Source organism: Mastigoproctus giganteus, chromosome 4 (genome assembly GCF_048544385.1).
Source record: "Mastigoproctus giganteus isolate SK-2022 chromosome 4, ASM4854438v1, whole genome shotgun sequence".
Taxonomy (NCBI): domain Eukaryota; kingdom Metazoa; phylum Arthropoda; class Arachnida; order Uropygi; family Thelyphonidae; genus Mastigoproctus; species Mastigoproctus giganteus.
This window is the reverse complement of record NC_143578.1, coordinates 195,214,088-195,229,443: the sequence shown is the minus strand read 5'-3', so window position 1 is coordinate 195,229,443 and position 15,356 is coordinate 195,214,088. Positions and strand designations below refer to the sequence as shown.

The window sequence follows — 15,356 nt, the reverse complement described above, 5'->3', positions numbered from 1 at the left end:
AGAGAGATTAAGGATGCAATTTTATTCATTGCACATATAAGACATAAACATGTTGACGATCCATTGTTATATTCTGCCATTAATACACTCCTGCTTACTTAAACCCTGTTCTATTTTCTTTATTTCACATTTAGTCTGTGTGGGTAGCACAGTAGTATCTGTGCTACCCACACAGGTTGTCGTATCACATCACATTGTCACGGTCCTCCCCACACTGGTTGGAAAAGGCCCAGGTTCGAATCCTGTTGATGATGTGAGCAACTTTTATAGGTTTTTATCACTCCATGGCTGAGTTAGTCAATCTCAGGCTTAGATAGCAAGATTTTTTCCCAAGAACCTGGGGTTTTTCGTCCAACAAAACAGGCAAATCGACCAGAGAACACACACAATTTACAGACACAATACACATGGGTATATGAATTAACTTTCCGGGTGAAGCTACTTCCTTGGCCACTGAATTCCTCGGATCTTAACCCAATTGAAAATCTACGGGACCACCTCGATCAACACATCAGATGGATGGATCCTCCACTAAGGAACCTACAGGAACTCTGGGGAACACTGCTGTCTGCACGGTCACAGATACCTAGTAACCTTCCACAGACTTATTGAGTCCCTCCCACCATGGCTAGCTGAGATGCATGCTGCGAAGGTGCATATTCTGTACACTAGATAGGTGGTCATAATAATGTGACTGGACCCTGTACATCTAAGAATAATAATAATATCAAAAATAAATAACAAAATAAATTAATTTAGATTAATAAAATAAAATAATAAAAACAAAACCTTGTCTAACAATACAGTAATAGGAATAACACTTTTTTATTTTATTTGTAAGAAAAACTAAGAGAAAAGCAATTAACGAAAATGAAAATATTGTATAGTATATATATTATGATATTTACAATACTTTAGTTATCAAGTAAAAAGAATTACAATCTTAATATAAAATGAGACATACGAACCATTCACTTTTTGATAAATTAATCTAATTTAAAGAAAGAATTCAATGTTCTTTGCACAGTTTTTGTCCCTGTATGCATTTTTAACTACAGCACGGACTCTATCAAATGCAATAGTTTTTTTCTTTATCACCATTACTACAGGCCAACACATTCCCTATTATGCTCATTGCATTTTCGGCATCTTTTTTAGATGGTAGGGTGTGCATGCTTCTTCACTTTTGCTGTTGCTGGTAACAAATAATAAAAACATCATCGTTTTGCTTGGTGCTCAGCAGCTCTTCTGGGGTTGCATTGCTTTGGTAGTAACCTCATCATCCACCTTCACAAACTCTTCATATTCACCAATAAAATCCATATGCTCCTTCAAATCTCCCATTTCTGTGTTGCTGTCACGTTCGTCTGCTGGACCATGTTTTTCAATGATATTTTCTCCAAAGCCACTCTTTCTGAAGCAGTTGATTATTACACTTCAGGCAGTACTGTCCCACGCAATAACAAGATTATGGATAGCATCCAAGACGTTTGGCTGCAAATTGTTCCCTCCTTCTACGTTGTGGATTAACTACCTTATTAGACAGGCTCTGTATACTCTCAAGAGAGCATATAGAGCCTTTCCTTTTGTTCGTTTTGCTTGATTCTATCCTATCAGCCTCTTGTATAATTTCCAGGCTTAATTCCATCCTTTTACATTTTTTGCTATAACGCTGCTAAATGAGATTTAATATAAACAAACTTTAAATTAATTTAAAGACAATTTTCCAAAAAAGACATCAGCTCAGATACAATGGCACAAAAAATAGATTAAACTGTACAAAAGGACTCTGAACTTGCATAACAATTGCAACTGACCTTTTCCCATGCAAGGGAATAAACAACTTAGAAAAACTGTTTTTACTTTTTTGCTAATTTACCATCTCACATAATGTTTTTCAGAGTGCGCTTAAGTTGTAGCTACAATAAACTGGTTTTATTTACACAAAAGTAATTTCTAACAAGTCAGTGCCATCCTTCGGGAAGCAGGGAAACGGGTGGCCAGAAGCAATAATTGGACAGCTGTGCCAAAGTTTGTATTAAACACACAAAATAACAATATTTATTTCTCACAGGGTGAAAACGAATTTTGTAATACATATTAACTGAATTTTGTAATAAACAAATATATTTACATTAAAAGCCTATTCATTTGCAGGAGGGGGGAATGGTATGTGCTATATATATAAACAAGTTCTTTATACAGTGAAGGGCAACAAGATTGGTGAGGGGAATGAAGGGATCCTCTTACCGAGAGAGGCTTAAGTTCTCCAAATTACAGTGGCTGGAGACTAGGCACCTGCGAGGTGATCTGATTGAGGTATATAAGGCCTTGAATGGGTTGAGCATGCTGAATTCTGATGAGATCCTTCCATTGTTCAGATTACGAACCTAAGGGGGCATAAATTCAAATTAAGAAAAGACAAATGTAGAATAGATGTGCGGAAATTTGCCTTTAGCCAGCGGGTGGTTAATTGCTGGAACAAACTTCCATCTGTCGTGGAAGTTGATAGGTTAAATAAATTTATGGAGGAACTGGTCAAAAAAAATAGAGGGAATGGTTGTGTGATTTTTATTTTTTTATTTTTTTGGGCTGATGCCACATAAGCTCATACACTTTTCTTCCATCACATGTCTCTATTACTTTGTATAAACCAAGTTTATATTTAAGAGATTTTTTTTAGTCTTCAACAGCTTCATCTTGGTGTATTACCACAAATTCCTTAAATGGTGATCTCCAGGTAATTCTCCAATGGGGCAAAATAACTGGTTAATTTCAATCTTTCTAAAACTCAGTCTTCTCTTATATCTCACAAAAAGGAGTCTACTGCTCCTATGCTTATCTTCAATGATACTTATATCTCTAGACAAGGTTGCATATTTCTGTTAGGGATTACTCTGGCTTCTAACCTCTCTTGGCATAAGCACATCACAAGTATTGCTTCTTCTGCATCAAAACAGTTTTTTTTTTTTTTTTTTTTTTTTGCTTTCAGTGTTACTGTTCTGCTAAAAATAACTATACACTATAAAAATCTCAAAATCAGACCTACCATGGAATATTGCTCCCAAAATATCTTTCAGGTTCCAGATTTCATTCAAAAGAGGGCAGGCAGCCAGGTTAATTAATGATTGATCTCTTACAAAATTTTAGAAATTCTGTCTCTGCTTCATGCCGTTTTTATAGATACTTCCATGGGCACTGTTCATCTGAATTGGAATCTCTGAATTTCTCCCTCTTTCTTCCAAACCAGTCCAAACACATGCTGCAACCAGTCGGCATCCATTTACTGTCTGACTTCACTCCCAGACCTAACTTTTCTTTTTCCTCATTCATCCCTTCAAGTTCTGTTTTTTAGAACAACCTCCCTTCACACGTATTTCTTGAAAATTACAATCTGCAGAAATTCAAGTATCGTCTGTCTTCCTGACTTTCAACCCCACACACCATACTAAGTACTGGAGCTTCTCATACCTTTTATTTTTGGGGTTTTCATTAAAAAAAAAAAAATGAGAGCATGCATGTAACAATGGGAAAACACGTTGTTTTTTTTTTTTTTTGTTAATGATCAGTGGGTTTTTTTTTTTTTTTTGTCAGCTGTGTAGACAAAATAGATTACACTTACACATGAACCCACAATGTGAGTTACAGTTACATGAATTCTGTGTGATTCCATGCACAATTTACTTGTTAACAGAAGGGACTGTTTCTACAGGGATGGGATACACTTAAATAGAAAGGGTGCAAGAATATTTACTGATGTTATCGAGTCTGTGTTAGGTGGGTCGGAAAACTGCTAGCTTGGGGGGATACAAGGACTAATAGATTAACAGTAGCCACTGGCAGAGGAGAAAGTGATTCTTGCACTGCTTCTATTGGAATGAGCAGAAGCCTGGAAAACAAGATGCAGGATATTTCAGAGACTGCTGGGAGTCATTGTGGTACAAGGAAACACATGGGTTGTGTTAGGGTAGCTAAGAAAAAAAACAGGTGCATGTATACTTGCGTGTACACCAATTCTAGGAGTTTGGTAAATAAATTTGATGAATTTGAGGTATTGCTCAAAGCATCAAAGGCGGATAGTGTTGGGATATCAGAGACGTGGTGTCACACAGATATTAGGAATGCAGAACTGGAATTTGGGGAGTACAACGTCTACAGAAAGGATAGGAAGGGAGGAGGGGGGGGGTTATGCTATTAGTTAAGAAACACATAAAATCCAAGGAAGTGAAGCCAATCGACATCGCTGGATAGTGAAGTGTCGAGTCAGTTTGGTGTGACATAAGCATTGGGAGATCAAAATTGAGAGTAGGAGTGTGCTATAGGCCTAATGATTCTGATGAGTATAATAAGAAACTGTACAGGAAAATAGAGTGGGCCAGTAATTCAGAGTCTTATAATGGGGGATTTTAATTTCCCACATATTGACTGGAATTTGTGGGTTGGTCACTCACACACTAGCAAGGTTTTTTGTGGATTTATTGGATGATTGTTTTCTACATCAGCATGTTCGGGAGGCAACTAGAGGGAGTAATATTCTTGATTTGATTATCAGTAGTGATTCTTCATGCATTAAGAATCTGCAGATAGAGGAACCACTAGGTGGCAGCGATCACAGTGTACTGAAGTGGGATTTACTCAAAGAGGTAACTACCAAAAGGGGTAAAGGGAAGGGTTATTGCTTTCATAAAGGCGACAACGATGGTCTGAGACAGTATTTAAATTCTATACAGTGGGACCAACTGATGATGTTACCAACAGTAAATTCAAAATGGGAAACATTCAAAGAACTTATCTTGGAAGCTACTAGGCTTTACATATCAACTAAGAAATATTGTTCAAGGGTTAGACCTAAATGGATGTCAGATGAACTAATGAGACATATGGCAGAGAAGAAAAATGCATGGGATACATATAAATTAACACGTTGATCTGTAACCAAGTTACAAAGGAGGTTAGGCAGGCGAAGGCAGATTACGAGAAATCTTTGGCAAGGGATGCAAAGAAAAACAGCAATGAGTTCTTTACTTATGTAAACTCTAGAAAGAAGGGGATGAATCAGGTTGGTCCACTTGATATCGATGGTTCAACTGTTGATGATCCTGTTCAGGTAGCTAACAAACTAAATGAATATTTTGCATCGACATTCACACATGAGGAGTTATTCAGCGAAGGGAATGCCAGAGGTGTATTCAACTCTGGCAGTAAGCTAGATAATCTTGTAATAACTGAGAGTAAAATGTAGGAGAAATTGTTAAATATAAACACAGGAAAGGCACCTGGGGTGGATGGGACCTGTCCAGTTATATTAAAGGAGGCAGCAAAGGAAGTAAGCAAACCCTTAGCCATAATTATGAGAGCTTCCTTGGACTCAGGGGAGGTACCCATAGACTAGAGATGTGCAAATGTGACCCCAGTTCACAAAGGAGGATCAATGGCTGACACAAATAATTATAGACCTGTGAGTTTACCTTCTGTTCCACGAAAATTAATGGAGGCACTGGTTAAAGAAGAACTGCAGGATCATCTAGACAAGACTTCAGTTATAGCTTGGACACAGCATGGTTTTGTTAAGGGGAAGTCTTGCCTGACCAATTTGATTGGATACTGTGATGCAGTCACAAAAGAACTGGAAGCAGGGAATAACTTTGATGTTATATACTTGGATCTTAGAAAGGCTTTTGATACTGTTGCACATGGAAGACTGCTGCACAAATTGGAGCAGTGTGGCATTGAAGGCAAATTGCTGCTATGGATAAAGGGGTGGTTGAGGGGGAGAAGACAGAGAGTGGTAATCAATGGACATTGCTCATCGTGTACTAATGTTATTAGTGGAGTCCCTCAGGGTTCAGTGTTGGGTCCATTGTTGTTTTCTGTATTTATAAATAATATTGATGATGGTATATCAAGCCTAATGTCCAAGTTTGCAGACAATACAAAGGTTGGCAGAGTTGTTAAGGACACTACTGACGCTATGCTGCTGCAACAGGATCTGGAAAGGTTGAGCAGATGGGCTGAGAGATGGCAAATAAAGTGTAACATTGACAAATATAAAGTACTATATATGGGAAACAGCAACCCCCAGAGCAACGTATCAACTCTATGGTACTACACTGACAGTGGTAGAGAATGAAAAGGACCCTGGGGGTAATTGTGTGGCAGATATGAAGTTCTCTGAGCAGTGCAAATGGGCTGCAAGGGTAGCTCATGGTGTCTTATGAATGATATACAGGAATTTTTCTAGCAGGGATAAGGAGGTGATTATTCCCTTGTATAAGGCAATGGTCAGGCCGCACCTGACCATTGCCTGTACTGTATACAGATCTGGAGGCCTCATTTTAAGAAAGATGTAAAACTGTTGGAACGAGTACAGAGAAGGGCAACAAGATTAGTGAATGAAACAAAGGGTTGCTCTTACGAAGAAAGGCTTAAGTTTTGCAAATTACAGTGTCTGGAGTCTAGGCACCGGCGAGGTGATCTGATAGAGGTGTCTAAAGCCTTGAATGGTTTGAGCATGCTCAGTGCCGATGGGGATTCTTCCTCTTGCTCAGAATAATCACCTGACAGGCATAAATTCAAATTGAGAAAAGGCAGATGTAGAGTAGATGTGTGGAAATTTGCCTTTAGCTAGCGGGTAGTTGGTTGGTGGAACAGATTTCCATCCCTTGTTGTGGAAGTTGATAGCCTACATAAATTTAAGGCTCAGCTGGACAGGTATTTCGAATGAACCGAGGGGTGAAGTGGAAGTTTTTTTTTGTTTTTTTTGCTGATGCTGCATAAGCTTGCTTTCTTGCATCATATGCCTCTACTAATGCTAATTCTTGGGGAAGGATAGAAATGTAAAATTGAAAGGGGCCATATTCTGTATAATAATAATGCATGCAGTATACACTAGCTAATTTTCATTATAGCTTCTTTCACTTTTGTTATAATGATATTTGCTTTTGGTAATTAGTTTCAGCAGTCTTTTCAAATTAGTCAAGCTATTCACAAGTTTTGGGTTCCAATTCAGACTTCAAATTTCATTGCAGACATATTTTTAATAATTCATACCAAAATGCATTTAAAACTCTATGTCAGGTAATGAATTTGAAATACAGTAAACCCTTGATTTAACGGACCCCGATATCACAGACTTCGGATTTAACAGACCAGACAAATAATAATACAGGAATGTACATACACTGGTGTGCAAAATTTAAGGACCAATCAGGTTTTCGCCTGTAGCTTCTCATAGGAGTGTCCTGGATATAGGAAAAGCATACCAAAGGAACCTCGTGAGGTACAGAAATGATGAAGGAAACAACACCGACAAACAACAGAAAAAAATGGTACAGAGGGACTTTATTCAAAAATGGCAACATAGCACTGGCTGCCATGATACAGATGCATCACTGCCAAAGATGGAACAAATGGAAGAGGTGATCCTCAGTAGGAGATATGGCTACTCCTAATGTTGATGTAGACTTTGCACTGCCTGCCCATACTTAGAACAATGTCGTTGATAAGTTCTTGTGGTAACATCGTCCATTCCTCTGTCAGCGGCATCTTCAGCTGGTGAGCATTTTCTGGTGGGTGTGGACGTGCTGGTAGGTATCTCCCCAGGCATCCTATGTGTTCGAAAAGATTTAGATCGGAGGGAACTGGCAGGCCAATCCATACTAACAATGCCCTCACTTTCCAAAAGCATATCACAGCTGCAGTGCGATGGGGTGTGGTATTATCACCCATAAACATGAACTCTGGGCCAGTGGCACCTTGGAACAGATGCACATGGGGAATGATTACCTCAGTACAGTAGGCACCGGTTACAGTACTGCCTTCCAGTATCTGGAGTTGTTTACGTCCATTCAAGATAATGCCCCCCCAGACGAGAACACCTTGACTGCCATATCGATCCCTTTCAGTGATGTTTGCTGGACGATACCGTGTGCCAACCTCTCGCCAGATTAGCTGAATTCCAGAATCACTGCTGAGACTAAATCTACTCTCATCATTAAAGAGTACCTTAAGTAAAGATTTTGTGGTTGTAACCTTTTAAAATAATGGCATCAAGTGATAGAGGAGTTAAAAGAAAGCTTGTGAACTTAAATGTGGCACAGAAATTAGAGCTAATTGAGAAATTAGAACAAGACGTCTTAGTAGCACCTGTTTGTTGAATTTACGGCGTAAAAAAACAAACTCTTTCTGATACCCATAAATGAAAGGCGAAATTGTAACCTAATTTTATATTGTACAGTACTGTATATTGTATTAAAGATTTTTTTTTTACATTAAGAACAATAAAAAATGCCCCCTCCCCAGGTTACATTCGATTTAATGGACTTTCGGCATTAGCTGACACCCCTTCTCCCCGATTAGTCTGTTAAATCGAGGATTTGCTATACATTGTATTTTAAATAATCTGTAATGTAATTAACAAGTATATATTGTATATAATAAGATAAATAAATTAAATTTCTATTTGTACTCTGTATGGATGAGACCAGAGGAGATTACAGCTTCATTGTAACTGTTTTATTGCATCTTTAACTATTAATATTCAGACCACTGTTGGTCAGTTACTGAGGTTAAAAAGAATAATAAATAAAATCATAAATAAAAATGAAATTGGTGGGCCTCTCAAGCACCTTGGTGTGGCTCTACTACAATTGGGGTGCCATTGCCACTACATTAATTTTCTTAAATTATAATTTAAATTAAACTTTAATGAGATCTGTTGATGTACAGCCGTGGTTCTCAACCCCATTAGCATTAGTAGAGGCATATGATGCAAGAAAGCAAGCTTATGCAGCATCAGCCAAAAAAAAAAAAAACCCTTCCACTTCACCCCTCCGTTCGTTCAAAATACCTGTCCAGCTGAGCCTTAAATTTATTTAGGCTATCAACTTCGTAGCCCATCCCCCCCCCCCTAACCCTTAAGTATAAGGATACTTTCAAGGCAAGAATGTTGGAGCTTTGTTGGAGGAAAAGGGACTCAAAATTGTCAGAAATTGTGCATGCCCAACATTTAAGTGAAAATGTATGCATGTGCATCTGTGAGAGGATATACTGAGTTTTATATTAATTTCTGTTATAAATATTTTGTGTACCAGTATATATCTAGCAGCATTCCACCGAATTCTTAAAATGTTCAGATGGGGATGGTAGTGCCATCAGTTGAAAACTGTTTATGTGGTGGAATAAATTTGACAAGGTAGACTTCATTCCAAGGAAGTGTAAGGCATGGTACATTTTGGGCTTTGGGAGACAAAAGTGTAGGTTGGGTGGTGATGGTAGGCATGGTTGAAGTTATATGAAATATATCATGAATTTGTTCAGATAGTTTTGAAAAAAAAGAGAGAACTCTGTCATTAACAATGCAACCATTGTATTGTTAATGACAGTCTTTAATTTGTAATAAATATTATTGCACACTTTTTATTTTATAGTGAAAACATCGGAATTGAAACCAGTATCTGGAATACAAGAGGAACTTTCTAAAGAAGACTTTGATGACTTAGAGGACGCTTTGCAAAACATTGCAGATGAGAAGAAAAAGCTGTTAATTGAAAAAGAAGAAATAGAAGACCTAAAAGAAGAGATGGAAGAATATAAACAGGTACAGCATTCCATAAAAGCAAAATTTCTAGTCTTTTATAATTTTCTCATTGGTTTTTGTTATTGGTAAAACTTTGAAGTAATAATTATAGCTTTTATTCTTGTTTACATGTATTTGAGAAATACTTTCCTGCAGTAGAGTGGGTTGTGGAAGGTGTTGTGCTTTTTCTGTTCTGGATTTTGCCCCAGTGTGATTTCTATGTATTTCTATTTATTTCAGTTGTATAAGGAGTTTTTCATTACAAAAGTATCTGTAAATCGCAGTTAGGTAACCTGAAATACCTGTGGGGTCAGAATTCCGTCTGCTGATAAGTATTTCTCTTCAAATGACAAAAAAACTTTCTGAGTTCAGGAAACTTAAGTCCAGCATTCATAGAAATGCATCAAAATAACATTATTGATCACTCACCCATCAGTTCAAAGAGACAAAAAAGTAGAAACAGTCAATCAGATCTATTCTACTTTATTGAGATTTCTTCGTTCACCAACTAGTCTGTCACCAAAAATGATAACAAGACTTAAATCAGGAGTTAACCTTATCACAGTGTTTCTCAACCTGTGTGCCATGGCATATTAGTTGTGCTCCAGAAAATGCAAATAAAAAAAAAAAAAAAAAATGGTGAAATTTAGAACAGGGTACCACTCCAGAATGCTTGAATCTGTCCTGAATTAGTGCCATAACATAGCCTAACCTTTTTTCCCACTGTAGTGCTAATCATTAATTGGCTGAATCTCCCAAATTGGTGACATAACTAACCTAGCCTTTTTTTTACACTGAAGTGGCACCCTGTTCTAAAGTTAGCCAAAAAATTTATAAATCCAAGTTTTATAATAAAAAGTAATTGTATTTTTGTTTGTTTTTATATAATTATGTTATTTTTTACATTTTCTTTTAAATTTCATGCATGTTCAAAAAAAAAAAAAAAAAAAAAAAAGTTAAATGCAGTTTAAACAAATAATAAGTGCATTATTAAATATACCCAACAGAAATGCCTACCCGTTTGTGAATATATGAATGTAGTAAAGTGTAGTGTGCTACAAAATTTTAACGCCCTTAAAAGTGTGTCACAGCAACGAAAAGGTTGAGAAACATTACCTTATCGAAACTCATGATTAAAAACATGATGCTGCATATTCTTCTAACTGCCATCCTTTGTTGGAGTGAATGTGCAAGTTATGCCTAAAGGTGTCATTACTGAATGGAACCTCACTAATGTCTCAGAAGAAGAATTTTTACAAGAATTAAGTGATCAGCAAGCTACTGAAGTCAAATGTGTTCCGATCAAAAAAGGTGGCATTCTAGCACCCACTTAAAACATTATTCTCACTTATAACAACCCAGCTTGGCCAAACTCTGTAAAAGCTGGCCGTTTAAACTGTTGAATGTCGAATCCACTAAGGTGCTACAAATGCAAAAAACATGGTCACACTCTAAGAGCATAATGTGGAGTCCTAGTGTGCTGAGATGTGAATCCACTGTGCATTATCAAGAAGAATGTCCATCAGAAATAAGGAAATGCCTAAACTGCAATTTAAATTTAAATTCTAGCATACTCAAAATCTGATAATTGCTTGGGAAAAAAAAAAAAAAAAAAAATTAGAAGTGTAGAGAACAAAATAACCTACCAAGAAGCTAAAAATTGTATCATACCATAAGAATATCATACCAGCCTTGGGCTGGACATCTCTTGGTAACCTGAAACAACCCACGAATCAAGCATATGCTGAGCAAACTTGCAACATTGCATTATCAGTCTGTTCTTTTTTCATAGATATTTTAGATGCAGAAAGTGGGTCTTCATCAAGTGCAGAATCTAAACCAAGAAAAACAAATGCAACAGTAATTGATCCCATAGAATCCCTCATGGATTAGGCCAGCAGAACTAATGCACGAAGCCATACAGAAATTGATATGAATTCGGATTGACACCCATATTTTTTTTTTTTTCTTTTTTCAAAATAACAAGCTAAAAATGAGAGGCATAAACAGAATACTAGAAAAGAAGTTAGATTCAGTCTTTATTCCACACTTCACTCACTGGTACTGCAGAGGTTTCCAAAGCTTCCAATACTGGTGATATTTGTTATTTAATAAATAAATACAACCCAGCTGGAATCCGTCTAAAGGAAACCTGCCTTACTTCCCTATGATAAAAAATATACCTTATATAGACAGAACAGAAATGATGCACAAGCTGCTCAAGGCATCATTGCCATATTAGTGAATTTTGGTATTCCAGCTAAAATAATTTTTGTACAGACCTTGCAGTATATGTTGTTAGAATAACTTTAGTTTTAGTTTAAATTTGAGTTTAGTTTAAAAAATAGTTTTAGTTTTTTTTTTTTTTTATTTGCTGAATACTTTTGTCCAAAAAGGACTTTAATAATTTTCTGAGACAACTGCCATCTTCAATTTGTTTATTAGGAGGCTTTAATGGATACCACCACCATTTTTGGGATTTTTCAGAAAGAAGTGAATGAGGGTGACTAATTGAAGCATTATTAGGTGCCCATCATCTTATTTTTTACGGGGTAAGATGATGGACCTCTTTCAATATAAGTGGGTCATCTTCAGCAATTGGCCTCTGCTCTTCTGTGCTGTATTCAAACCTAGACAGTTTGCCAGGATCTGCTAAACAGTAATCACTTCCCAATAACATAGGGCAATAAATATTATTTATCAGAAAGAAAAATTTTTTGTGGACTAGATAGATCTTTGGACACCAATTCCAAATCTGCCTGGTTTTCCTCTATCACTTCTAATTTTTGTAATGAGACTTATTACATGAACATGATAAGCTATTATGCTAATCACATACCTATGCGGCGCCTCCACAGCCAGGTGGGTAGGAGCAGCAGTGCATAGCACATGCTTCTTGATTAGACTGGGGTTCGAGCCCGTGACCACCAAATATGGAGGATGCTGAATGGTCAGGGAATGACCATCACATATCCCCGGAGCAATATGGCCTTAGTTGCTAATGCTCCTAAAAACCAAACAAGCATGACATACCTGTGCAAATATATCTATATCCAGATAATATTTAATAAATTAATTATTTGATTGAAATTTGTTTCAGGTAAGATCTGGTGAATTACTGAAACATATTCATCATCATGCATCAAAAGTGTGAAAATCATCCCCAGAAAATTCTGCTGTATGTGTGGCTCTTTCCTAACTAAATCATAATGGTGTACAATTACATTGGATATTCAGAAAATTTGCCAGTTATACTTTGGTTCTCTAGGTGCAAAATTATATGTGGGCAAATAAGTTGTTGGAATAGATTATGTGACTGGTTGAATAAATGGAAAAAGTGACAACAAATATGTTTGAAAATAGTGCAACATCATACCAACTCGTGAAGGCAAAAGTGTGAATGCCATGCCCATGATATGGGGAAAGCCAAAGTAATTCTGGTACCTCCACAGATCATACTGTGGAGGTACCAGAATTACTTTTGTAATGTGAATGTAACTTGTTTCTCAGTGCAGAATTAAGCACAAAATTGTTTATCTGAACCTGAATTCAGTGATGAGACTAATCTTTCATAATAACAGTATTTCAATTCCGATACCTCCACACCATGAACTAGAATCTTTAGAAAACGAAATGGAATTCAACGAAGGTGCGATTTGCAGTGACTTAAGAACTTCAGCAGATTTCATCAATGGCATTATTGATGTCATGATGAAATGGCCGAAGCGAAGATATGCAAAAAAACTAGTTTTTGAATTGCAGATAACTAAATTTGCCACACAATTGAATGAGTAAACTGTTGGAACTTTAAGCATCATTATGGCTTATGTACATTATTACAACCCAAGAAAAAAGATAATAATAGAAGAATTTCTTTTTGCTGAACAATTAAACTCTTATATAAGAGGAGAGATGTTTTTTGTGCATAACTGAAAAAATTCCATGATATTCTGCAATTGTTTATTAAATCAATAAATGACTAAAGGACCAAATCCTTGAATGATCATCTTTTGGTCAAGTATATAATCAAAATGACAAAATCTAAATCCAGCCTACTTTTACACATAGAGATATTGTTTGGGTAGTGTTTACAAAGTTTGATTAAACTTTTTGATTCTGTAATAGAATTTCTTCTTGAAATAAAGAAACCATTAGCAACAAAATTAATTGAATCAAAAATGTGTGTGTTTTACTTGGCTGATGTATATTCGAAGTTTAATGATATCCAAACAAGCCTACAAGGCAAATGCAGAGATGTGAATATAATTAAAGTCAGACAATTATTCTTGATTTTTGATCCAAAAATGGACCTATTTAAATCCACTTTAAATTGAAGAGATTTTTGCTACTTTGCTAACTTGTCACACCTGTCAATTATGGAAAAATATAAGCTAGTCTGTAATAAAGTCACGAAGGAGGTTAGGAAGGTGAAGGCAGATCATGAAAAATCTTTGGCAAAGGATGCAAAGAAAAACAGCAAAGAGTTCTTTACATATGTAAACTCTAGAAGGAAAGGGATGAATCAGATTGGTCCACTTAACATAGATGGCTCGAATATTGATGATCCTGCGCAGGTAGCTGATAAACTGAATGAGTATGTTGCATCTACATTCACACATGAGGAGTTATTCAAGGAGGGAAATACCAGAAGTTTATCAAACTCTAACAGGGAGCTGAGCTAAGTGATTTTGTAATAACTAAGAGCAAAGTGGAGGAGAAATTCTTGATGTTAAACATAAGGAAGGCACCTGGGGTGGATGGGATCTATCCAGTTATATTAAAGGAGGTAGCAAAGGAAGACCCCATGGACTGGAGGTGTGCAAATGTAAGGGGAGGTTCAAAAGATGACACAAGTAACTATAGACCTGTAAGTTTAACTTGTGTTCTGGGAAAAATAATGGAGTCACTGGTTAAAGAATCATTCTAGGATCATCTAGACAAGACTGCAGTAGTAGTTAAGACACAGCATAGGTTTGTTAAAGGGAGGTCTTGTCTGACCAATTTGATTGGATACTATGATGTGGTCACAAAGAAACTGGATGCAAAAAATAATTTTGATATCATATACTTGGATTTCAGGAAAACTTTTGTTACTGTTGCACATGGAAGACCGCTGTACAAATTGGAGTGGTATGGCATTAAGAGCAGGTTGCTACAATGGATAAAGGGTTTTGAGTGGGAAACGACAGAAAGAGGAAATCAGTGGACACTGCTCTTCATGGACTAATGTGATTAGTGGAGTTCGCCAGGGTTTGGTGCTGGCCCATTGTTATTTTGTGTATTCATCAATGATATTGATGAAGGTATATCAGGCTTAATGTCCAAGTTTGCAGATGATACAAAGGTTGGCAGGGTTGTTAATAACAGTAAAGGCAGTATGCTACTGCAAATGGATCTAGATAAGTTGTGCAAATGGGGTGAGAAGTGGAAACTGAAGTTTAACATTGACAAATGCAAAGTACTGCATAATGGGTAGCAGTAACCCAAGAGAAACGTACCAACTGTATAGTACTACACTCAGGGAAGTGGAGATTGAAAAAGGCCTGGCAGTAATTGCGTAATCAAATATGAAGTTCACTGAACAGTCCAGACTGACTTCCAAAGCAGGTCATGGAGTCTTGTCAATGATATAGGAATTTTGCTAGCAGGGACAGGGAGGTGATTATATAGTTGTACAAGGCAGTGGTCAGGCCATGCGTTGAGTACTGTGTACAGGTCTGGAGGCCTCATTTTAGAAAGGATGTAGATTTGCTTGAGCATGTACAGAGAAGGGCAACAA

General features: G+C 36.8%; 1 protein-coding gene across 3 annotated transcripts in view; it reads left to right on the top strand.

Annotated features, from left to right (window-relative positions):
• Nucleotides 1–15,356, top strand: part of Letm1 (Leucine zipper and EF-hand containing transmembrane protein 1) — a 163,941-nt gene that overhangs the window by 112,638 nt on the left and 35,947 nt on the right. For all 3 annotated transcript variants that reach the window (XM_090371114.1, XM_090371115.1, XM_090371116.1), the window contains one exon: nucleotides 9,429–9,598. In XM_090371114.1, the coding sequence (XP_090227240.1) occupies nucleotides 9,429–9,598 (170 nt within the window). The remainder of the gene's footprint in view (nucleotides 1–9,428; nucleotides 9,599–15,356) is intronic.